Source organism: Amblyomma americanum, chromosome 1 (genome assembly GCF_052857255.1).
Source record: "Amblyomma americanum isolate KBUSLIRL-KWMA chromosome 1, ASM5285725v1, whole genome shotgun sequence".
Taxonomy (NCBI): Eukaryota; Metazoa; Arthropoda; class Arachnida; order Ixodida; family Ixodidae; genus Amblyomma; species Amblyomma americanum.
The window spans coordinates 423,483,276-423,509,493 of NC_135497.1; the positions used below are offsets into that span (position 1 = coordinate 423,483,276).

The 26,218-nt window shown below is 46.7% G+C and overlaps 1 protein-coding gene across 47 annotated transcripts in view; it reads right to left on the reverse strand.

Moving 5' to 3' along the window:
- mask (multiple ankyrin repeats single KH domain) overlaps positions 1–26,218 on the reverse strand; it is a 174,340-nt gene that overhangs the window by 140,129 nt on the left and 7,993 nt on the right. For 38 of the 47 annotated variants that reach the window (XM_077650400.1, XM_077650398.1, XM_077650393.1 and 35 more), the window contains 2 exons: positions 13,822–13,993; positions 10,946–11,331 (listed from right to left, as the gene is read on the reverse strand). In XM_077650400.1, the coding sequence (XP_077506526.1) occupies positions 10,946–11,218 (273 nt within the window). In that variant the 5' untranslated portion in view covers positions 11,219–11,331; positions 13,822–13,993. Of the gene's footprint in view, positions 1–10,945; positions 11,332–13,821; positions 14,025–26,218 lie in introns of all 47 variants that reach the window. The other 9 variants (XM_077650370.1, XM_077650395.1, XM_077650390.1 and 6 more) reach the window with 1 other exon arrangement.

The following is a 26,218-nucleotide window of genomic DNA, read 5'->3' on the forward strand; positions in this document are numbered from 1 at the left end:
AAGAACGAAAAATAAAGCAATCAATGTGATGCAAATCATGCCACAGGCAAACATAGAACCAAAAATTCCACCAAGTTAAAACCTAATTAAAAACACTTTCTTTTCGCAATAAGACATCCCACACAAGCATGTCACACACACACAACCCTCTTGACTTACTGTGTCTAGTGTTAGCTCTGTTATTTCAGCAACGCTGGACGTGAACAAGCCCCATTTGATAATGTCCGCCTTGAAGAAATCAGCTGCCTTTCTCAGTGGGTTAGAAGAACTTGAAGGTCGCGGCCGACATCTTCGAACTACGCGCGGATTGCGAGGCCGCGAGTAAAACGAGACGGCGTGCAAGGTGGAAGAACGCGGGAGGCGGTGGCGATAATAGGACGCAGGGGAAATTCGCCACACGCACATGATCAACTGGGGCAGGAGTGCTAGTGAAGAACGGCAGCGAGCAAAAAGTACTAACTCAGCGCAGTACTAATTTTTTTCGCAGCGGCGACGATTCCATCTACCACCGGTGTACCTTGACCATCGCCCGGTGAAGTGCGTTCTGACTACGGCGAACGAAGGCGACGAGATGATCAAATCCACATTAGGGGGGCCATAGAACGCACGACCGCGGGCTCTAACGGTTACACTGGCGCTAAGACCTCGCGCGAGGAGCCACACGGCAGCGCAGGCCGGCGGCGACGATTGGCGTCCGGCTCTGACGCTCCCGGACCTGCTGCGACGTCGGCGTTCCGACTGTTGAGTGGCTCCACTAACACCCGCCTGGTATACGGACGTGGAAAGCGACGGGCCTCGGGACGAACGACCGCGGAATGCTCAGCTGGATCAGCTGATCCTAGCACTCGCCCGCTACGAACGAAAGCGAAGGGTCGCACGTTAGGGCTGCTGCGACGCAGGACCTCGGAACGAACGACCACAGATCCGGCCGCAACGCAACAGCGGTCGCGTCCCTCAACCTCCTTACCGTGGACGCGAAACGTCGGAACCAAGGCTACCGAAGGCTCTCGTTCCCCACGCGGAGACACGCCGGGCGCGCGCAGGTGCGAGACCACGAGGTCACGTGGCAAGGGGAAGAAGCCTTGAAACCAGTGCGCGATTTTATTAATTGCATCAGGTCGATTCTCAGGCTAAAATGTGAATTCACGGCTCTCATTTCCTTTTTCACCTCTTTTCTCCAGATTTGCGCCTTCACAAAATTATCTAATTATTCCACTCCTTACCCATGTGCGAGTTTGTATCAACAATGTACCCTGGCCAATCCCCCGTAAGTGCCATTCAGTCAGAGGTCATCATCATCAAGGGGAAGCGATTTTGCAGTAGGGACGAAGAGTAGTGAGCCAATCTGCCGGATCTCGGGAGATAAGCATGACGCCTGAACTTCGTGCAGCGCTACCCCTGCCTGGTATGAAGTGTGCTTAGCTGTGCCAACTAATGTCTCGCGAGACGAACCACTAACGCTGCTCCATTGGTGTATGGAAGCTTCAGTGTCGTCCCGCAATCGCCGGGGAGCAAGCAACGGTCAGGGACCGGCAGCGTCGTCACTGAACTGGCAAGTCGTTTTATCTTCCATTTTGTGTCACAGGCGGTCGACGGACGCCAATATTTATGCACAACAGCCTTAAACGTCTCGTCCGCCGAAAGTAGAAGGTCAGCTGACCATCGCGAAGCCTACGCAGTTCTGGACACAGGATTAGACGCCGCGGTGGCTCAGTGGTTAGAGCGCTCGGCTACTGATCCGGAGTACCCGCGGGTTCGAACACGACAGCGGCGGCCGCGTTTCGTTGGAGGCGAAACGCTAAGGTCCGTTTCACATGAATGCGATTTTCGCCTGCGACACGGCGAATTCCGTCGACCTGCGACTGGGGAGGGCCGTCGGTCAGAGCACCAACGCAGACGGCTTGCACAGAGTTCCGTCTGGTTCAGTCGCAGCGTCGGTGCGTTCGCTCTGCGACTGACCAATGTCCGGGGCTGCGGAGTACCAAAGGTGCTCCCAGGCCGGGTAAAGGCGCGCTCACATTAGCGGGAAAACGCGCAACGCCGGGCGTTTCCCGCGTGCCGCTTCCCGCCCAAGCCGGTTTTTCTCCCGCGGACAGCCTGCTCTCCCGTCCCGCGGAGCGATGGGTTCGGTACCTATTTTTCCCGTGCCGGTGACCAGAACAGCCAATGGGCGCCGACCGTGAACCGTGACGTCGGTCCCAGTTCAGTGACCCCGTCGGCGGAGGCGGAGGCTGCGCGCGTCCGGCCGGCCGGGCACTCGGCGGCTGCTTTGCCAGGGCGACGGGAGGGGAGCTAGCAGGGTGCGCTTTCCAGTCTTCTCTAGTGTCACGTGACTATCCCCTTCTCTTTCTGCTCGTTCGGGTCCTCCCTCAGCGCCTCCTCTCTCCACATTCCAAGACAACCGCAGCGTGAAAACGCGCGCAGTGTGAGCGTCATTCTGAGGAGCTGCGAGGCAGCGTCGACGTTGACGCTGTGCCGGCGCGGGAAGCTTCCCGCTAGTGTGAGCGCGCCTTAACGGTGGGAGGGGTAGCGTCCTCCTGTAACCCAGCGGGCTTCCGCGATGAGAAGAAGATTGTGATTATTATTCCCGGATGACACGGGGAGGGGGGGAAGAAATGGGGGGTTAGCGCAGCCCGGTAATTGCCTCCAGTGAAGGGGTCACCACAACTGGGCTTTGCTAGGGAGAGGGGATGAAAGAATAGGTGAGGGGAGGCGGATCTGGGGCGGGAGGGGGCACCGGGTCTGGGCAGGGCAGGCCGGGAAGCGACACGGTGATGAAGGCCCTAGGCGTGCTCCTGTAACCCAGCCAATTGGGGGCGACTGTCATTGGTGAACCTGGAAAGGGCTGTGGTGTGTTCGCTCTGCGACTGACCAATGGGAAGCGCCGAGACGGCGTGCGGTCACGTGGGAGCTGTTGCCGCGGTGGAAGCAAAACTGCTTATTATAATAAAAAAATACGAAATAATGATTTGCATCTAAAAATACGCTGCTCATAACATCAACACATTTCGTGTAGCGATTCTGTGGCGTTTAATCATGGATTGCCTATGCAAACATCAAGCTTCTTACTATTAACTAGAGGGAAAGCTGGCGGCGCTGCACCTGAGCCACCATGGGCGCGCAAAGCATCATGGGGCGATGAGCTGCTTGGTGCTGGACAGTAGGTTTTTTTTTTTTTCAGGAACATAGAGTGGCGCCACTGAGATGTGCCATTCGGTATCCACGGCGCGCTCCGCACGCAGACGACATCGGCGTAATAGTAGTGAGCAAAAGCCATAGTAGCGAAAACGCAACAGCACACGACGCCAATAAAAGGTTTTTGTTTTCCGAAATGCTGTGGAAAACCTTTTAAAATGCTGAAGCGACATTTTTTTTTTTCAAAAACATTTCTTTTTAAAAGTGCGCCTGTTAAGCACGAAATATTGGCCTTTTATGGTCTGCAACATAAAAGGGCTTTTTTTTTTAACCTACACTTCGTGCAAGCTGGTGTAGGCGAGTGGAAGGCGTGGTTAAAGCTATGACGTGAGGCGCTGTACTCGTCTGCACGAGCGTCAGCCAATAGCGTGATATCGATCGCCGCCGCCTACGACAAGCTCTGAACGTTTTGGTCGTCGTAATATACTATAAGATGAAATAAGAAATATAAACTGCAAAACGTTTTTGCGTGGCGTTTATTAGGGTAGAAAAATGCAAAGGACATTTTTGTTGCCCCTCAAATGGAGTGCAACACACAAACGTCTGCTCAGCGGGTGCATGGAGCGTACCACGCAGCTGTCGCTAAATTTCTTGCACAGTAAGTCGGATGAAGGGTCGGTGACGAGTTCCTCGTGCGAAATACAAAGCATCCATGCTTCTGTCGCGACTAGGGGAACAGCGTTATGCGCCGCGTTGAAATTGAAACCGGCGTTCACGTCTGTGTATTAATACGGCGGCGTCTCAAAGCGGTCGGACAGCCCGCTGGATGAGCCGAGGAACGGCCATCGAAAGTCGCACCCATGTGACGCGGAACTTTTATTTTTTTTTATAAGACTTTCGATGGCCGTTTCTCGGCTCTCAGCCAGCGGGCTGACCGACCGCTTTGAGACGCCGCCGTATTAATACACAGACGTGAGACGATACTGTAAGCTTAGGGAGCTTCGCACTAACATACATAGATAAGTAGACTACCATATATGCAAATATACTTCTATTTTTCACGTGAACCGCCCAGCGCCGATACCTACGGAACGAACGCGGCGTATACCTAAACGCGAAGTAGCGTTCAGCAGACTAAAATATGCACTTTCAGTCGTGCAAGCGATTTCATCTTCGTCGAATGTAAGGTTGCCACTGTCTTAGACGCATGGGTGCACCGCCACAACGCTACCGTCGTCCTCGCGGACGAAATTCACGGACTTAACGAGAGGCTGCGCTGCAACCGCTGGCGGCATTTACCATCAGAAAATGGCGTGCGTTTGAAACGCGCGCCTTCTTTTTTCGTCTGCTAGCCTACACCTCCAAAGAAAGCGGTGCAGAAACTAATTTTCGTTCTACACCACGCGTGAAAGAAATGCGTCCGTGTAGGTGGGCGGAGCTATACTTTTGCTACTGACAAAAAAAAAAATGAAACCATGCTACACTAGTGTAGCCAGTGTAGGTAAAAAAATGGCCCTAGTGTTTCGTACTATTAACTAGAAGGAAAGCTGGCGGCGCTGCACCTGAACCTCCATGGGCGCGCAAAGCATCGTGGGGCGATGAGCTACTTGGTGCGGGACAGCAAGTTTTTTTCAGGAACATAGAGTGGCGTTACTAAGGTGACCCATTCCGTATCCATGGCGCGCAGATGACTTCGGCGTAAAAGTAGTTTGCAAATGCCATAGTAGCAAAAACGCAACAGCACACGACGCCAATTAACGGTTTTAGTTTTCCAAAATGCTGTGGAAAAACCTCTTAAAGTGTTCAAACAACTTTTTTTTTTTTCAAAAACACAACTCTCTTTAAAACTGCGCCTGTTAAGCACGAAATATTGGCTTTTGTGGTCTGCAATTCTTGGTCAATAGGAGAGCAAGCCATCGCTTATTTTGAGCAAACTTTGAATATTTACATGCTTTTCTGCTCGTTTGTTACGATTTATAGACACAATACTGAATGACAGGACATTCTTGATTATCGAGCAGCGTTTGTTTTTTCATTATTTTTTGGCCAAAAGTTGTGGTTCTGCAGTCGGTACCTCTCCGCCCCATGATGCTTAGAGCACCCATGGTGGCCCAGGTGGTCTCGAAGAAGCTCCATGGAAACTCCCATAGGCGGGGCGACGCCAGCTTTCCCTCTAGTTATTAGTAAGAACTCTATGCCACCGACTGAATTCGCTAGGTACGCGTTGCATGCCTAAGCACTGGCCGAAAATCGCACTGCGGCGTCTACGCGCACACACACACATAAGGAGCGCCGAGACTGTGTGCGTCATGGGGTCAAGTGCGATCTGTTGCCGCGGTGGAAGCAAAACTGTTTACTCTAATCAAAACATACGAAATACTGCCTTGCACCTAAAAATACGCTGGTCATAAAATCATCAACACATTCCGTGTGACGTTTCGGTCGCGTTTAATAATGGGTTGCCTATGCAACCCTTGCCTGTCCCTCCAACCAATTTCGCAGTGTTGATGTTGCAGGTGAAAGCAGTGACTGAAAATCGCACTGCGGCCTCACCGACTACACCAAATATTTTCGACCCAGTCGCAGCATGTGAAACGGGCCTAAGGTAAGGCCCGTTTCACATGCATGCTATTTTCACCTGTGACACTGCGAATTCCGTCGGTCTGCGGCTGGGGAGGGCCGTCGGTGAAGTCGCAGACGGCTTGCGACCGAGTTCCGTCCGGTTGGAATTCAGTCGCAGTGTCGGTGTGTTCGCTCTGCGACTGACCAATGGGGATCGCCGAGATGGCGTGCGACGTGCGGTCACGTGGTAGCTGTTGACGCGGTGGAAGCAAAACTGTTTATTCTAATCAAAAGATACGAAATAATGTCTTGCATCTAAAAATGCGCTGGTCATAACATCATCAACACATTTCGTGTAGCGTTTCTGTCGCGTTTAATCATGGATTGCCTATAGAAACATCAAGCAACCTTGCCTCTCCCTCCGACCGAATTCGCAGGGTAGGCGTTGCATGTGAAAGCACTGGCCAAAAATCGCACTGCGGTGTCACCGACTAGGCCGACTGTTTTCGTTCTAGTCGCAGCATGTGAAACGGGCCAAAGGCGCCCGTGTCCTGTGCGATGTCAGTGCACGTTAACGATCCCCAGGTGGTTGAAATTATTCCGGAGCCCTCCACTATGGCACCTTTATTCTCTTAGTCCTTCCTTTATCCCTCCCTTATGGTGCGGTTCAGGTGTCCTCTGATATGGGAAACAGATGCTGCGCCATTTCCTTTCCCCAAAAATCCAATTTTCATTTTCATTTCACAGGATTAGGCTTAGATGCGCCGAGTGAGGCCAGCGCGGCACGGCCATCACTAATTACCGTTTAGTAAAGACGGCGCCCCGACAAACGCTCAGTGCCACGAGCTTAAAGGAGCATAGACACCTAATTTTGGTGGCATGTTTTCTTCTCTACAATGATGCGGAAGACACTAATACAAATGAATCACCATGTCATATTCGCCTACCACTGCTAAATAATTTATAACCTAATTTTTTCTGTCATGATGTTTTTGGTTTCAACATCCGAACGATGGCTGTGATGTCAGAGTGCTTTTAGTCCCGTGGTGCATAGAAAGCCGTCCATATAATCTCTGCTTCATCGTTTTCATTCACTGCAGTGCTGAAGCCAGCGTTCTTCAAGAGCTGAAATGACAACGAATGTGGAAGCAGAACTTATATTGCAGTTCTTTCATGTCTCACGTGAGCTGCAAGCACACGTTGACATGTCCTCATTGGGCTGTTGACACATACCGAAATAGCAAGAGAAAGAAATGCGATTATAAATTATTTAGCAGTCGTAGGAGAATATCATGTGGTAATCCATATAAAATAATGCCTCACGCATTACAAACAAGAAAACACGCACCCAAAAGTTAGGTGTCTATACTCCTTTGGTACCTTGGCGACAAACTTCATGATTACCAGACATAACCAGTATAATGCAAAACGAACTCCGTTTGGCACTACGCTAGGCCTAAAGTTTAAGTAAGACGCATGCCTCGGGTCATCACTGGCCAATGAACCTCAGCGCGCACTCGGATCGAGTTTTTTTTTCTTCCCCGAAGCAAAAGCAAGCATTGATGCAAGAAAAATTTAGTTAAAATTGTGTTAAGCAGCGCCAAGGCGTTACCCAGCTGCTAGCAACTCGCGTACATCGTGTAAAAACGTCATGCAAGTGCTGCCTTACGGAATGCACAGCACCTACACCAAACAAATGCTGTGCGGTGGTCAGGTTCGTTACAGGCTTCAAGTGAAGTCACCGAAGGGCCAATGCAGTCCCATTATCGCCGCCTTCCATGGCCTCTGCTTGACTTGGACCATGGGGAGTAAATGTCCATTGGCATAGCGAGAGTGCCAAAAAAAAAAGACTCACAGGTTTTCTTCTCCGTGCAAAGCAGAGGTAGCCAGGAGGGAAAGTGACACACTTGCATGGGGCATGGGAAGGCTTCAGTGGTTTAGTTTAGTTGGTTCATGGCTGTTACATTTTCAGCCTCATCAAAATGCACAAAACCTGAAGCGGACAAGGGAAGAGACATGCCCACATCCATCTTCATGTAGCTTCATAGCCTCACAGAAATACAGAAATCCTGCACAGTGAAAGCTCGTTAATTCGAACCTCGATAATTCGAACTACTCTACAAGGTCCGGCCAAGCTCGATACAGATCTGTGTATAAAAAAGCCCGTTAATTCGAAAGCGAGTCGGTTCCCCTATGGATAATTCGAACTACGTGCTGTGCCGCCCCATCTGGGCGGCTTAGCATACGGTACATATACCGTAATGCAAATGGTTCTTGTCAGCTTTTTCGAGGCCATTCGATAATTCGAACATCGGATAATTCCAACTTTTTTCCCGGTCCCGTGAAGTTGGAATTAACAAGCTTTTACTGTAGCATGTTATGTCCCTATGTCCTCAGTGCCTATAAAGATTAAGATATATTTTCTAATGTACCCAAACATACCATATTTACACAAACAGTAACTATATTTTTATGCACCGTGTGTGTATGCAGGTGTTTTAACTACCGGCTGGAGAAAATAAAACTCTCGCTACATTCAGAACCATGCTCTGAATATAATGCAACATTTTTATTTGTTCTGTTCTCCCAATCTTGAGTTTCAAATTGTGTGTGAAAAAATATGTAGCAGCATTTGGATTTTAGTCCAGGAGAGGCACAGCACAATTACTGAACTTACTGGAGTGGGGATGGAGGCAATGAAGGGGGGGGGAGCACTAACCTTGGGGAGCAGACTTTCCACTGCTTGCAGCAGCTCTCAAATCAACACTGACAAGAGAGTTTTAGCTGTGCATCCACAACGGCTTAGTGTACACAAGGAGATTGCAGGGACGGTAGTGCGCATGCGCAGAACACAAGTGCGAGCCCTGTGTCTTGTGTACGCATGCAAGCCAGTGGACTTTGCGTTACGGTGTTTGTGTAGTTAACATTGACAGCATGACGGCACCCTGCCCACATGCTTGGAACCAAATACTGCATTGCCACTCTGTTTTTCGACCCGATACCTTGCTCTAAACGGATGTATTCTCAGCCCTCTGTAAAGATATAGGTGAGATATAGTCATCGTTCTTGAGATAAATTGACTAATTTCTTGATGTTAAGCCTAGCTATGTTCGGTGTACACTGTTTTCATAGTAACGACGCCAGGCAAAGTACTTTTCCAACTCCACATGGGAATTTACATTTTCATTTGATTCAACTGATTCATGCTTTCAAAAAAAAAAAAAGCCTTTGAATGCATCCATTACTACCATTAATAAAACAAAGTTTCTTCAGCACACAATTCAGGGGCTTTGACTTCCTATTACTATATGGCGCCACAACATGTTATGCTTCTCGGGCACTACGCTAGCCACTCTCAATTAAAACTGTCGTTGCCAGGACAGGCAACAGTGCATGCAAGGTGCGCCCTTTGCGTACGCGAAGCTTTTGCGGACGCACTGCCAAAAACTGTCTAATACAGGACATATGCCTACCTGCACCCTTTGGCACACACACACTGTTGCTCATCGCATGCACTTGGAATAAAGCACGACAATTGTCGTCAAAGTGGCCGGCCTCCTTGTGCCTCTTTTATCAAGCAAGTTGGGTTGAAGCGAGCAGGCCAGCAGAAAAAAATGTTTTGCCAATGCATGTGCACACTGCACAGCTCGACACCAAGCACCACACTGCCAGACAACACCAACATGCGCTTTAGCTACCTCTTCCATGGTCTCCAGACTTTTGCACATGAAAATACCAAATGCACACGCACTGTCGCACTCTCATTATAAACCTGCAGCTATGCCTGCATTAAGCACCATTCCTTAACACGTCTTAAGGCCGGCCTCAATCAAATATCAGATGATGCCCTTATATGGAAACATCACAGCCACCTCAACTTCTGATCATCTCTTGACTACCATGCACTTGCACATGCACTCATTTCAAGGCATTAAACTTGCGACTGGACATTGCTACCACCTAGAAACCTGCTTAGCCATAAAAGCTGACCTGAAGTCTCAAGACCACAGCAGCACAGCAAACATTGCTGCAGTAATAAGGCCCCCCCCCCCCCCCCAAGCTCATAAACACACCAAATGCACGCAGGAGCTCAGATCAGATAGCTGTTTGAATAAGATGCCGTCAGTTGAATGGGACTGTCACGGCACTCCTTCACTGGGAGGCTATCAAAGCTCACCGAGCTCAAACCCTAGATAAGGTCGACCAAACAGCCCTGAAATTATTTTTCGAGTTTGAAGCAGCTTTTCCAAGTTTCCCTTCACTACAATTCCTGTTCCCAAAATCAAGGGTGCCTCTCATGAGGTTTTTGTGCAACATGGTGCAATTATGGTGCACTTTGATTTCAGCATTCTTTGCAGACCGACACAGATACTAAGCCTGCACAGTTCACGTAGCTGCCCCACCTCTTGAAATTGCATACATTTGTACAGAAGATAAAAAAAAATGGATGATTACCCTTTTAAAACAAGTTAATCGGCTTCGTTTTAGGGGTAGTTTATAAAAACTTTTAAAAGAAAGATGCTTGAAATGGTCAAAGAGAGGCTTGGGCGAGCACTCCCTTAATGGTGCTTCACCATTTCCATTGATGAGCAAGTAAAAAAAAACTTGCAGGCTAATCCGTGCAGCACCTGGATTGCCCCTACTGCACAAAATGCAGTATGGCATTCTGTTAAGCAGTAGGTACACCCTCACAACGGGGCTTTTATAGAGGCTATCATCATCCCGTCATCCAGGTGAGTGTAGGCCTGTACTGGTGAGGCGGGTTATCACTGAAGTCAGTCCACGCACAGGTGCACCTGTGTGTGGACATGACCTCTGCACCTGTGCAGACAGGTTGAGCAACAAAAATTAGCTGACATGGGAGACTGGACAGTGGGAGGGAGACCAGACACAGGAAAATGTGGCCGTATAATGCATTTCGTGCACTGAAATACCTCAACACAGGTGAAGGTTTGCAATATGCAAGCTACATGTAGGGTTCTCTGCTCTCTTGTGCCCTTGAAATATTTAGCAGCTAGTCCAAGCCGCCAAAAGTGTGCATGCCTACATGCCAGCCCTTCTCAGCTACAGGATGCAATAGCACAACAGCTATTACATGCCAAAGTGACAAGAGACCACGAAATGTTTGAGCAAAGCAGATCATTTTCAATGCTTCAGTCCCCCACAAAGAAAGATGCAACATGGTGCACAGGAGCAGCAACCACCCACAAGTCAAGCACATTGTGATTGCGAGTAGAAAGAAATGCACCTGTGCCAACTCGCAGTATCCCGAGGCACAGGCAAGGGAGAGCAGGCTCTCGCCCTCCTCGGTGACCTCGTTGACGTTGCGGCCCTCGTCGAGTAGTTGACGCACGGCACGCACGTCCCCCTCACTGCACGCCTCCGCCAGGGTCCGGCTGCTACTAGCTGCCACAACACCAGTTGATGATTGTTGTTGCTGCTGTTGCTGTTGCTGCTGTGGTTGCTGCTGTACTTGTTGCTGCTGCTGATGGGGGACACCCCCGCCGTGCTCAGCCCGCATACGCGTAAGCGCAGCCGCCGCCTCATCCAGAGCACAGCTCACAGACGTTGTCAGCCGCCGAAGAACTTCTGGGTCCGCAAACTGCTTGCCCTCCAGGGAGAGTTTGCTTAGCCCTGCATCCACCAAGGCAGTCAGGCAGCGGCCATCCAATCCCTTTTCCCCCCTACTGAGGTGGCTCGCAGGAACACAACCAATTTTCATGACCATAGCATCATCCAGCCTAACATTCCATATTTTATTCCAGCAAATAAGTACAAAATAAACTATGAACATGAGCCCAGATATATCAAACTTCCAAGGGGCTGCAACTTAGTCCAAAGCACCAATAATTCAATGCACAAACATTTGCCAATATGACCTTTACAAATTCAGTACATGCCCAGTAGCTTCAGAAAAGGGCAAGACAGCAGTGACTGTCATTCCCAAAGTACAAAGTCAACAAGGAATTTTTGGTCTTCATTTTAGAGCAAACGTTCTAATAAACTTAAGTTTATAAGGTTTGTCTTCTCATTAAATGTGAGGGCATCTGTTCTTGGTAAACCCAAGTATGCAATGTCCATTCTACCATAATTAATCATGACAAGTCCTAAGAGAAGCCCACCCATTCTTGGTATGGTTATATGGGGTTTAACGTCCCAAAGTGACTCAGGCTGTGAGACGCTGTAGTGGAGGGCTCTGGATAATTTCGAGCACCTGGGGTTCTTTAATGTGCACTGACATCGCACAGCACACTAGCCGCTAGCATTTCGCCTTCATCGAAACGCGACTGCCACGGCCAAGATCAAACCCGCGCCTTTCGGGCCAACAGCTGAGCATCATAACTACTGAGCCACCCCAGCGACTCAGCATCCTTTCTTGATAGCAGAATAAAAGTCTGTCAATTCTTGGAGACATTCACAGCTAAATGCGAGTCTTGGCACAAGCCACACAACTAAATGTACACACTATGTTGCTTACGCGGAAAACTACAGTTACTCACAAAGACAGCCCTCCTCAGTGGTCTTTGGCCAGCATGGAATTTAAGAGTACAGACGCCAAAATTTGTTTTGGTGATCTTTATTTGTAATGATGCACAAGACATCAGTAAACACAAATTATGTAGAATTTGCCTAACCCTCATAATCATTTAGAATTAAAATTAATTTTTCGCGCTGTTTGGACTAAGTGCTTCTAGGCAGCTATTCATTTCAAACAGGTACATAAGAGACCCTTAAAGGAAAACTGACAGAAGACTTTTCGTCACATTTACCATGTCTGCAAACCTTGAGAAGCACTATAAAGGGCAAAGCTGCATTTTTAAAACTCTTCTTGGCGTTCAGTGCTACAAAAACTGCTAAAACAGGCAGCCAAACATTGTTTAAGAAAAAGATGACCTCTGCCACAGGGTGATGCAAACCGCACACCAGCCGAACATGATGCTGGATGCAGCAAGTGAAGATATGGAGCAGGTCTAATGCATTGAGTAGTGCTAATTATCTTTAAAAGAGCTAGGCTATGCAGATAAAAGCATTGGAAGGAAGCAGTCACGAGACAAATGAAAGCGAGCGCCATCTTTCTGTGTAATTCTATGTTGTGCATGCTGAATAAGCACACAGGCACTGCTCTCGCCTTCCCTCGCGCACATGAACACTGCACTGTGATCAGACATGTGGGAAGGGTTTCTTTTTTTTTTTTTTTCAAGAAATGAAGTGTCGCAACATACTAGCACAATGATTCTGCACTTTGACACTGAATTTGTAACAGAGTTTTGTCAACGGTTGGATGCTGATCGCTTGACATATCTGGGCTCAGCATAAGCAGTTTCTACCATGCACAAAAAGTAGAATTTTAATACAAATGTGCGTTTCCACAGGCCACCCCAGGTAACACTGCTGGCAAAGCTTCAAAACATAGTAATTACATTACATGCACTATAGTAAGATACAACTCAAGAATGAAGCGGCAGATGCACCTCAAAGGAGACCTTCAAGAAAATAGTGTCGGCAGATTCTCATGACACGGGAGTTAATCCTGGTAAGCCATTACTAATCCCCTTCCATCTGCTAGCCCCTGCGATGTCACACTAGCAGATCCAAGGGGATCAACCACGATGTCATGAGAATCGTTTGATGCCATTGGCTGGAGGGTCTCCTTTGGGCGGCATTTGCTGCTTCTTTCTTGACTGGTTTTAGACTATAGTATTAGTAATCATGCACTTCTCAAACAGTAAAAGTAACGCACACCACACTTACCCTATCACACTACACTTGAACAAAGCAAAAGGTAGCTGGATCTACAGCTAAATACAGATGCAATCAGCTTTTTCCTACCGCAGCCGTCATACTACGCTGACTGGTCCTTTAGAACAAACCTAGGTTCCATGGTACTACTCCAGAAGTGGGGTGTTGCTACATGTCCTTAATAACGCAATGTTTTCATGCCACAACCATTACCTATGGGTAGCCCACAGACAAAACTTTGTAAATGCAATATGCATTTTTACACTGCCAACAAATTTAAATTTGTAGCATATGGTAGTGGACCATGCAAACTGCATACAAGGTTTTGCTCTTCCGTTGCAAGGAAAGCAAGCACCAGCACTAAACCAGAAAGAGGCCACTCACCTGTAGCTTCAAGCAGGGCCTCAAGGCGTGCCTGGGTGTCAGGGTCAACAGTGCCAACCTGCAGCTCAGGGCTCTCGCCTCCACCACCTTCTGATGAGCTTAGCAGGAACTTGGACGTGTCCAGCACGCGTTCTTCCTCCAGCTCTTCCGGGTCCAAGATGAATGACTCGGCCTGCATTGCGTGGCCACAACAGTTTCTCCAACTGCCGCCACCCACGAAGGAACAAGACTGACACAATAGCACAACAATGATTGGCACAAACCTTGCATAAAGCACATCTGCAAACAGCACTAAAAAGGATGCAGCTAGACAAAGCAAACTCACAGCTTCACTGAGCTGCCTGCTGGCTGTGTGATCAGCAGACAGCTCAGCTGTGCAATCAGCTTTGGCGCTAACCAACCAGTACCAAACACACACGACGGTGTCTTCACACTCAACTACACATCTGGTGCCGAGCATTGTATTTATTTATTTATTTATTTATTTATTTACGCAAAATACCCCTAAAGGCTCTCAATTTGAGGGTATTACACAGAAAGGGGGGGGGGGGGGGTACAGGCAAGTAATCAAAAGAAAAATAAGCCAAAAATTCAAGAAACTACAAACAAAAAACAGATAAAAGCATATGGATCCTTGGAATAAAAATACAAAACCAACATAATTAAACATTGAAGCATAAATGGCAAGAAACAGAAACATTAACAGAGCAGCAGACAGTAAAGTTAATACAAGTTATACAATGGCTATCCACAACGGCATGAAAATAAAACGAGAATCATCAATAACAGAAATAAAAGGCAAAAACCTAATGCACTGGCAAGTTAACAATGTACTAAAGGATGTTACGCAGAAGTAGTGGCAGATATTAGTTTATAAAATTTCTCCGGATCAGTGGTGGTAGCAGCATCTGAAAAGGAGAGCGTTCCAGTTGGTTATAGTGCGTGGAATGAATGAATGTGTATAGTTAGATGTACGGCATGACAAGCGCTTAACTTTAAATGGATGGTCGTGGCGGTCAAAAATGGAAGGCAAAGAAAAAAGTCATTATGAAGCGTTGAGTGGTGATACAGTTTATGAAAAAGTGATAAGCGTGCAACTTTAGGACTGAGATACAGATCTTAGATTTCTTCAAGGCTGTGATGCTGGTAGGACGTGAATAATCAGAGTAGATGAAACGAGCTGCGCGATTCTGCAATGATTCGATGTTATTTATTAAATATGCTTGATGAGGGTCCCAAATAGCCGAAGCATATTCAATATTAGGTTGAATAAGAGTGGTGTAAGCACGTAATCGGAGGTGAGAGGGAGCATGCTTTGTCATGTTTTAAGAGGCCTAATGACCGATTAGCAGATGCAAGAATAAGGTTAATGTGGTGGTTCCATGTTGGGTCTGGATGAACGTGAAGACCGAGGTATTTATACGTGGTTACCAACTCGGCTGGAGTGTTATTTAAAGAATACGCTGTTTGAAATCGAGACATTCGGTTAGTAAAAGACAAATTTTGTTTTGGAAAGGTTAAGCTGCATAAGCCAAATAGAGCACTATGCTGTTACTGTCTCGAGGTCGGATTGTAAGGCTAGGCGATCTTCGTTAGTATAAATTTTGCGATAAATTACATGATCGTCGGCAAAAAGTCTGATTCGGGAAGAAATGGAGTTAGGTAAATCGTTAATAAATATAGAAACAAAGCAAGGGGCCAAGCACGCTTCCTTGTGGGACGCCAGAATGTACTTGGCTGAGAGACGAATTATGGTTATTGACACTGGTAAACTGAAACCTGGAACAGAGAAAATCTTTAACCCCTGCAATAACAAGAGGGTGAATATTAAGAAGTGTTAATGTGGTTAATAACCAGTTATGAGGTACCCTGTCGAGCGCTTTGGAAAAATCAAGAAATATCGAGTCGACTTGAACTCCAGCATCAACAGATGAATGAAGTTCGTGGATGAAACCAGCAAGTTGCGTTTCGCACGAGTACCCTTTACGGAAGCCATGTTGGTATTTAAAGATGATGTGTTGTTCTAGAAAGTTAAAAACCTGCGAATGAATCACGTGTTCAATTAGTTTACAAATCGTGCTAGTTAATGAAATTGGTCGATAATTGAGTGGTAAAGAACGATCACCAGACTTGAAAATAGGCACAACCTTAGCTAGGCGCCAGTCACGTGGAACCAAACCAGATGAAAGGGATTGCGAAAAAATAGCGGACAAGATGCCATGGATACCTTCAGATGAGTTCTCGAGTATTTTGTTATTAAAACCAAGGTGATCAGACGCTGATGTCGTTTTGTTTCCTTAGTAAAGATACCAATCCCGCTAATAACTATTTCGGACATTGAGGTATTAGAATGATTCGTAGTAGTAGGGGCTAAATAAACCTCTTCTCGGGTAAAGACTGATGTGAATGCGTCGTTAAGAACTTGTGCGCATTCAGCCACAGGAACGCTGCCTCCTTCGGCATTGGTAAGAGTTATATCAGGATGATTCGAAGGGTTGATCGTCTGCCGGAACTTACGAGGGCTATTCTTTAACATTGATCGTGGGTAAGAAATGGTGACGAGCAGATTTAAGCGCCGTCTGATATTCTTTATCACACTTTTTGTATCGTTGCCAGGAATCAGAGTGCCTGCTTTTGTCGGTCTGTCTGTAAAGACGCTTTTTCTTATTATTCAGGCACCGCAGGTGTCTATTAAACCAGGGCGCGGTGTTAGTCTGAATACTGATAACAGGTATAAATCTGTCGATAAGAACAGCAAGTTTGTTGCTGAAAATGTTCCAGTTGTCCTCCACTGAACGTGTTTAAAGGGACACTGAGGAGAACTCAATCAATTTTTTTTTTAGCAAAATCTGATACTTCGGCATTTTCATGGCTTTGTTGCCGCTTGTCCGGGCGCGAAAGATGCATTTATTTCAAAGAAATTTGGATTCGAAGTTGAAAAAGTTTTTCCCGCCGCTCCGATTCAAACTCGGGGAACTCTTATGACATCACGGCAACTCTTATGACGTCACAGAACGGAGTGACGTGAAACGTGACGTGACGTAACGCAGACTCCGTGATTTCTGACTGCTAGCGGTGCGGTGCGCAACCTTCCTTTGCCAGCCTCAGAGATCCGTAGAACGATGAAGTAAGGAAAATTCCTCCAAGGTGGTGCCTCTTGTCCTAGGAAGTCATCACGCTTGTACTTGCGAGATTGGCCTGTGGCGGCGATGCCTGTATTTTGGTTCTTGCTATTTTCTACATTACAAGAGCTTTGTTTTCAGTAAGAGTGGCGTTTTTGTGATCAGGAGCTGCTATTCTATCGAGACAAGCCAACTTCAATTTCTCCTCAGTGTGCCTTTAAGAAATCGAGAAGGAAGTCCTCAGCAAAAACTGTCATCTCAGCGTTAATTTCATCGAAGTTTGCTCGGTTGTAGCACCTGATTTGTTTCTTGCGAGTTGTTTTTTTATGGAGCGTGAAATTAATCTTTCCGGTGATTATGGAATGATCCGAAAGTCCTTCTAAGAGCGTAAAATTAGAACAAAGATAAGGATGATTGGTTAAGACAAGATCCAGAACATTTGCAGGAGTGGCGAAATAACGCGTGGGTTCAGAGATTAGTTGCTGCAGTGAGAAGTCCAGGCAAGACTGGAGGAAAGCCCAAGCTTCTGGATCATTAGTTGGAGCAAATAGTGAGGACCAGTTAATTGTCGGAAAGTTAAAATCACCTAGCAACAGGAAGCTTGACTTCGGAAACCGAACAGGAAGTTCGCTTAATATTCGATAAAATTCACTTAAAAATGAAGTGCTCATGTCAGGAGGCCGGTAGACTACACCAATAATGATAACAGAAGGGCCACATTGCAAGCGAACCGACACTGACTCCAGGCACGACGCGACGTCAGTAAGGAAAGCGCTGATTTCTTAACTGCTAGAAGTACACCACCACCTCTACGGACCACGCGGTCACAACGAAATATGTTCAATTCAGAATCACAGGTGAAAAGGACATTGTCAGGAATCGTGTCATTTAACCAAGTCTCGGTAAGCACGACGATCGACGAACAGCACGATTCGATTAGTGAGGAAAGAGCCACCTTTCTAGAAAGAACACTTCTTATGTTGGTGTAGAGGAAGTTTGTACCCAAAACAGCACAGCGCCGTGCAAGTGACTGCAAGGGTGGCCTGTCTGCCAATTCGTGAGGACTGGAAGGTCTGCGTCACTCTTGAAACACCCGCACTGCACGATTGGCTTCGTTATCCCAAAAGTAAGACACACTATTGATTTACTGCTTATAAAAAACCAAACGCACTTTGTCACCTTCCGATTTTACTGATTTCGCATACATGAGTAGTTGGCGGCGTTTATTGCGAACAATTTGAGAGTAATCAAGTGAAATACTGAAGTTCGTATTCTGGAGCTTTTAGCCCCTCCTCATGACAGATTCAACTTTTTTCATTGAACAACTTAGCAATAATAGGCCGGTTTTTGTAGTCTGAAAAACGGCCTATGCGGTGAGCCCAGGACAATGAAGATACAGTAAGACCAAGTTTATCAGAATAAAATTTGTTAACAAGACGTTCAGAGTCTTCCCAAGTTTCAGCCTTATCCTTGTCAGGAAAGCCATAGAAAAGAATGTTGGACCGGCGCGATCGGTTTTCCAGATATCAATTTTAACATGAATGTTAGACACATCGTGAGTGCAGCTCGTGGCAGCCTCCGATGAACGTGTTGACTGATTCTTAAGTTCAAGTTCTTCCACATGTTTAGCTATAGACTTAAATTCATTTTGCAGGTCTGAACTTGTCTGGTTTATGAGCTCAAGTTCATGTACACGTTTAGTTACAGACTGCATATCCTTTTGCAAGTCGATATGAATGGTGAGGATCTTATTAACACTTTCAAGGACGTTCGTGTGGCTAGCCTCGAGCCTTTGAACAGCGTCATAAACAAGCTCAAGCTTTTCCTCCTGAGCTTTTGTCATAGGACCCGGGTTCATTTCAATGTCCCTTCCCAGAACCAAAAAGCGCCATATACGTTGCCACAGTGCGAAAACGATTCAGGACTTGGGGGGGCCACGACACCGCTAAAAGGCAGACATCGTCATCTTGGTAACAGGAATATTCGTAATAACTAATCTGAAACAGCATGAATGTTGAGTGGCGTGGCATTTCGTCAGCAGTGCCGTGGCCCAAGGCGGCGGTGAAAACCGCACGCCTTATGTAGGTGTCCAGGTCAGAAGGTTGGACGCCTCCAAAAAGGGCTGCGGTGCGCACAGGTAATCTGTACAGCGGTTGCAGATGTCAAGAATCCAGTCAGCGGCGGCAGCTTGCGGATCCGGTAGGCATCTTGGTGAAACGGGTGGCCGATAGTAGAAACCGGTCAGCAGCAGCGCCTGAAACAGCATGAACGGTGAGTGGCGTGGCATTTCGTCAGCAGTGCTGTGGCCCAAGGGGGCGGTGAAACCGCACGCCTTATGTAGGTGTCCAGGTCAGCTTATATTGTTGACTGTTGCCAGGTCAGAAGGTTGGACGCCTCCAAAAACGGCTGCGGTGCGCACAGGTAATCTGTACAACGGTTGCAGATGTCAAGAATCCAGTCAGCGGCGGCAGCTTGCGGATCCGGTAGGCATCTCGGTGAAACGGGTGGCCGATAGTAGAAACTGGTCAGCAGCAGCGCCTGAAACAGCATGAACGGTGAGTGGCGTGGCATTTCGTCAGCAGTGCCGTGGCCCAAGGGGGCGGTGAAAACCGCACGCCTTATGTAGGTGTCCAGGTCAGCTTATATTGTTGACTGTTGCCAGGTCAGAAGGTTGGACGCCTCCAAAAACGGCTGCGGTGCGCACAGGTAATCTGTACAATGGTTGCAGATGTCAAGGATCCAGCTTGCGGATCCGGTAGGCATCTCGGTGAAGCGGGTGGCTGATAGTAGAAACAGGTCAGCAGCAGCGCCTGGAACAGCATGAACGGTGAGTGGCGTGGCATTTCGTCAACAGTGCTGTGGCCAACTGTGTGTACCTGCATAGTTTAGAAAATTGTGTTTTAAAATGTTTGCTGCCCTCCTATACTGACCTTTCCACTAATGTAATGCCCTTAATTTTGCAACTGTTTTCCTTTACAGCTTCCACTGCAAAATGATGGACATGAAACTGGAGTCAAAATGGATTACCATTAGAAGTAAGCATATTCTTGATCCACTGCTTGTGTGCAAGTTACTTCAGGTCCTCCATTTGAAGCACAATATTACAATATTGCAATCAAAAATTCGATGTACTGTACATGAATAACTAATTATTGGTTATATGAAATTTTTCCAAATATTTTTCTTTCTTTCAAATATGCACATTTACTTTATATATTGAATGCGGTTGGATGTAAAATAGATACACTCCCGAGTGCCAAGGAATGCCTGCTCCGGTGAAAGGTGGCAGGCTTTGCCGCACTACACAAATGGCTGGTGGTGGTGGTAGTGCTGCAGTGCTCTAGCACATTCATCTCGCATGCACCAAGAATACCGTCAAAGACATTGCGGTGGGGTTGGTTGTAGCCACGCAGTAACCATCCTGCCCAACTCAAGTCAGCTGACACAAAGCTGGTGAAAACAGTAATGTTTGGTTCGGTGTGCCATTTTCCATGGGAAGAAGTGTAAATGCAGAGAAGACACCCTAGCTAGAGTTTAGCCTGCTGCTGCCGCATGCTGTGCGGGGAAGCCAGCCAAACTAGTGTGTAGCGCGGTTTTTCGTGGATTGCCGCAATCACTTACAAAACGGCTGTAAATACTAAAAATACCCCTTCCTACTTTCTAATAAGGGTTGCCCAAGTTGTTGACCCTTCAATAACTTGCATGGCTCTTAAGTGCATTTTTGACAAATTTTCGTATCACAAATTTCGGCTTATAGAACTACTTTATGATTTTTTACTTGCTTGCTGTGATGGAGATAATTTCTACCCTTTCCTCACCACATTAATTCACCATTTGCAACTGAGCAACGAGTGTTCTGGGCCCCATGAGAAGGAATTTTCTCCAACAACGCACATTTCATGGCCACATTGTAGCACCCTCCCTCTCCAACGACATTTGGCACATGTGCAGGCCATTTCAAGTTCACCGCATACCTTATCAGCACGTGTAAGGGCCGCACTTTTTTTTCCTCATATTTGAGGGTCAATATTCGGGGTGCGGCCCATACACGCGATTTTCTAAAAAAAAAGTACAAACACACCAATCAGGAAATTAGCGGCATTAATTCTATGTTCAATCGCCACTCACGGTATATTGCAACTCCGAGTTGGTGCTGTGCTTTTCAAGTTCTAGCCACCCTAGCTTAGCTCTCTGGTTGCTCTGGTGCACGCTCATCCCACAAGAAGTCGCGCAGCACGTCTGCTATCAACGCGTAGCTGTTGAGCAGCTCTTCTTCCAGTTCGGGAAACTTGCACGGCTTGCCTCGAAAAGCGCACTTTTTGCAGCTTGTGTTCCTCAATGCATCCTTTTGGTTCCACCATCGTCGGATGCACTTCTCGGCCATGTCAAATTTCCTGCCCGCCGCACGCTTGCAGTGTTCGGCGGAAAACTCCCAGCCATGTAGCTATTAAGGTGCTTGCCCATCGTGCTAAAACAATAACGCTCGGCTGCAGCAAGTGAAAGCCACAACTATGGTGAACCACAACTCCCGTGCTTTTGACAGTCACAAAAAGCTGGAGCTAGTGATACTGATTCTGATATGGATTGCGGGAGCCGGCGGCGGAGGAAAAAGTTGACGATGATGATAATGAGCCGCGGCCACTGGCGCCATCCGTGGGCGGCACCTGGAATCTCCTGTGCGCATGCGTTGCCTCCACGATCAAGAGCACCGTTGCTCGCAGCCGGAGCCGATCTCGGAGGCCACGGTGCGTGCATTTCGAAGGCTATACCCGCGTGGGGCATGTGGAAAATTTGGGTGCGGCCATTACATGGATATTTTTTTCTAATATTTCCTTCTGGAAAACGGTGTCCGGCCCTTACACGCGTTTATACAGTATTTCCTGGCAATTTCTGCAGAAAATTCCAACAAGAACTTGGAGCAGCAAGTTCATACTACTGTGAAAAGAAAAGGTGGCAGTGCTGGTGCCTTGATGTAGGCTGGATTGGCCTTGCAATGTTTAATTGCTCTGCCTGTGCCTCAGTCAAACAAGTATCTATCTCTCAACAGTGCCCTCAAAACATCAAACAGCTACTGTGCACCTCTCAAGGTTCGTGATCCCTGAGGGAACACAACCTAGACAATGTTGCCCAATGTCACATCCAATGTACCAAGGTTCCACAGTAATGTTTGATGCTAGTAATGAAAACATGGGCACATTAGAAGGAAATGCTGCACATCACCAAAATGGCACTATTAGTGCACAGAGCTGACAGGACACGCTGGCATGTACGCACAGTCAGCATGCAGGCGATACAGGAGAAGGGCTTTCTCTCAAGGTAGACCCTAGTAGCACAAGGGAGACAAAGAGGCAGCTGAAATGATGTGGAGCACCACACGAGGTCTGCATCTTTTGGAACTGCCACTGACGATGGGTGCAACTCTGCCTCTTGCCAAAAGCAATCCACAGCCATGACTATGATGAGAGAGGAGCCACTAGAAGTCATCCCTTACACTTACGTTAGCCAAGACTAAAGCTGTCCATGGTGGAGTGCCAAGTCAGGATCACCACACTATGGAGAGTTAAGTGCCACAGCAATGGCTACTTATTGTGATGACCATACCAACCAGTGAAGTTTCCAAGGTCAGTTATCACAAATGCAGCAGAGCACCGCTGCTCCTTTTCCCTCACCAAATCGTCAGTGCACAGCTGGCCGATGTTTCAGCACCACGTGTGAAACAACGGTCATGCATCCCTGTGTCCAAGTGCAGGGGTGAATCAGGCTGCAAATGGCAGGCAGGCGCATTGTGCACATACCCTCACCACCACTTCACTTCTTCGTAAGGCTATTTGTCCAATGTGCTCAAAAACAGCTAAAAATTCGGAAGCCACGCCTGTATCTACTACAGGCATCTCCTTGGGCAGAGCAGTGAAAGCAGAGCTTCACTATAAACATCTTAGGTGGTGAGCTGATACGCATAAGAAAACCTGTTTGATAGTCATCTGCTGACGCTATACAAACTGCCAAAAAGTCTTAAAATTATCTCGAAAGTTCTGGCGATGGGGCCAGCCTCAGTGGCGATAGCGGTGGGGGTAGCCTTACATAGAACATGTCATGGATTTATCAGCCTGTGTCACACAGCGCTAAAATATCTCTTACAACTGCCCCAGATGGCTAGAGTCCACAAATAATGAGGCCAGCTCAGCACATTTAATGCTGCAAGTTCTTGCAGTAATCTTTTTTTCCAATATTTCTTGCCGCTGCAGGCTTCAATTTTGTTCTGGCGTGTTGTGGGAGACCTGCTTCAGTGGTAGCGTTACTTGAAATCATAAAAAGGGGGTGGGGACTGAAACGCACACATTACACATAACATATTCATGATGGAAATGTACAGCGCAATACAGACAAGGACACAAGGAAAACATGAAACACACGAGCAGTGTCTTCCTTGTGTCCTCGTCTTTATTTGCGCTGTACATTTACACCATGAATCACCAGCATTCCCAGACTGCAACACATTAGTGTACACATATTCAGTAAGCGATCAAACTATGTACCAAAGCACAATGAGATACAGCCACAAAATCCACATCAGTACTGCACCCAATGCCATCTTTAACCCGAATCCCTTGCCTGGCCACGCACTGCCCCCGAGTAAAGGACAAAAACTGTGGGCACACATGCAACACATCAAATGCTTTTTAATTTTAACAGAGCCTCCTTGCACAAGGTGAACCGTTTAAACCTGCAAGCACCAAACAGTTCTTCACATGCAATACATTTATCACATCATACAGTTAGTGTAGAGCTCGTTAACCTGTATCTTCAGTGCTAACGACAGGCAGCCAAAACAACTGCCTGCATTAGGACAGCTAACAACAAACACAGCCTAATTATTTATCTGCTGGGTTAAAATATTAACTGTTGAATGTTGGCTTTTTAAGCTATAATATCTTTCTGCCAATGTTGTCTGTAGCGGACCAGTGGCAAGAAAATGCAACCAATGCTTTCCCATGTTCACACACGCCCTCCTCTAAGGGGACTGGCAACTTAAAATGTGTTACCAAATTATGGTGGTAACAAAAAGACCTTTCCTTGTATTGGTAGACTCAGTGAGAACTGGCACAGAAAATTGTGGGCATTCTGTGGTGCCATCATCATGAAAAAAAAAAATGCAAAAGACAAAGCCACAGTAAGCAAGGACAGGACATACACTTGTCCTGTGCTTTCTTGTCAGTCTTTCACACTTTTTTTTTAAGGTGCTGCTAAGCTAACTCGACCAGTTATCAATTTTTCCAAGGCACATCCATTACCATACATCAGTACAAATAATGTAGCTCGTTATTTATTCGCCAGATTTTTTTGTTTTTTCAAATGTCTTACATTTTACTATCTTTCTAGTTTATCTGATGTGTTAAGAAGGCCTCTGTTGAATAGCAGCGCTGTCTTTGGATCAACGAGTAGCAGCATTGCAGCAGCAGCAGCCCTCGGAGCATGGCTCTCCACACCTGCACTTTTGTATGCTTGAGGTGCAAAAAAATGCGTCTGTGTGCATTAGCACAAAATAATGCAGCAGTCCAGAAGGCACATTCAAAAATGACAGTTGCATTAGTAAAGAAAAGATTACTTTCTTACAGCTGTGGCGATATCCTTCAGTTCCTCACATCTGCCTGCTTAGAATCACTACTGTGGTATGTTTTCACCTTGAGGATATATAAAAACGGGTCTGCTGACCCAAAAATTCTTATAAGTATTACTCGCAACTTCTGACACTACCGGTGTGGGGTCGGTCACTCAGTGTGTCGGGCTTTCCACTGGGCCAAAAAAAATTAAGCTGCATAAAAATCAATTGCCAGCCCCTTTATAAGCAAATCCACAGTCCCACTAATCTTGACTGCTTGCACATAAAAGAGAAGCCCATTTAACACAGTTCAGAAACACTGTGCTAACCAAGTTATACTACTTCATTTGTCTAGTCCTCATGCAGTGTTTTACTAATTTATGATTTGATATATTAATGCAAAAACATTTCTTCTCTCATGAGTGGCGTGTACAGAACCTGTCAGCAGAGCGTCCGCAGAGTATGTTCGCTCACGTGACCTCATTCGAAAAAAGATTCGCCGGCATTGCGGTTTGAACCCAGGCCCTCTGTAACATAACATGTAACATGTAATATAACATGATATACATAAGCTAACAGGCCCCCTTGGGGGCCACTCATCATTAAAAGCGCTTGCAAATTCCTGTTCAAGAAAGTGTGCCCATGAAACTGTCACCATTACGCATTCCTTCAGAATTACTCAAGCTACCCTTGAATACTTATGTTACGCTGCTTAAGCACAATTTAGTTCTTCTTATGACCGTTTGGTTGCTGCCCATCAATATTCTGCAGCCAACAAAGCCCTCGAGCATTTTTCACGCTTAGAATGTTCGAGGAAATATAAACACTCCGAACAGCATCATACTGTGTCCATGCCATTGCATTTAGCAATCTGCCATATATGGTAAACTTCAATGAAACATACACAACTTTTTTTTTTCAATATGCTCATCCCGTACGATACAATGCTGATAGCCACAGCTCTTAAGCAAGCATCAAACTCTGTATCACATCTTTTTCTGCACACTTCTGCACTACACACCCATAGTTGAACAACCAAATTTTTCATGGTCCACTGAAAGTAGCAACATGCCACCTCAACAAGACAGTCCTCAATAATCTTATATCCTACAAAGCAGCACTCTCAAGATTCTTGCAAGACCATTTGCATGCCTTGTTTCCTCCTCGATGCATCACCTCCGCCAGAGACCTCTTGGCACAAGCACAATAGAGATGTAAACAAAGTTGGAAGGGACTTACACTCGCCACTTCACAGAAGCGCCACATGCTGTGACTTAGCACAGGCTTTTCACTTAGCGCTACCCTCAGTTTAACCCATTCAGTTCCAAAGTCAGTGATTCGCTGTCCTCACCTTAAATACGCATCAGCAGAGGTTGCCACATGTATGCCTTCTAATTTTTGGATAGTAGTTTGCCTGTCATGACACTAGCTGCTCACTAGTTTCAAAAATATACTGCAGGAAAAAATTTTTTAACACACCCCATGGCATTGCAGGAAGACTGAAGTTACAGGGGCCCTGAAATTCATGCACTGCTTTCTGGCAATGAGGGGTATGCAGACTGCAAATAGCCTTAACTTTTAAATGATCCTGAGAGCAGTCAATGTGACTTAATCCACAAGGTGAGGATTAGGACTGCCTCTGAGCCTGACACTTGAGATGTAGCTTAAGCCCCAG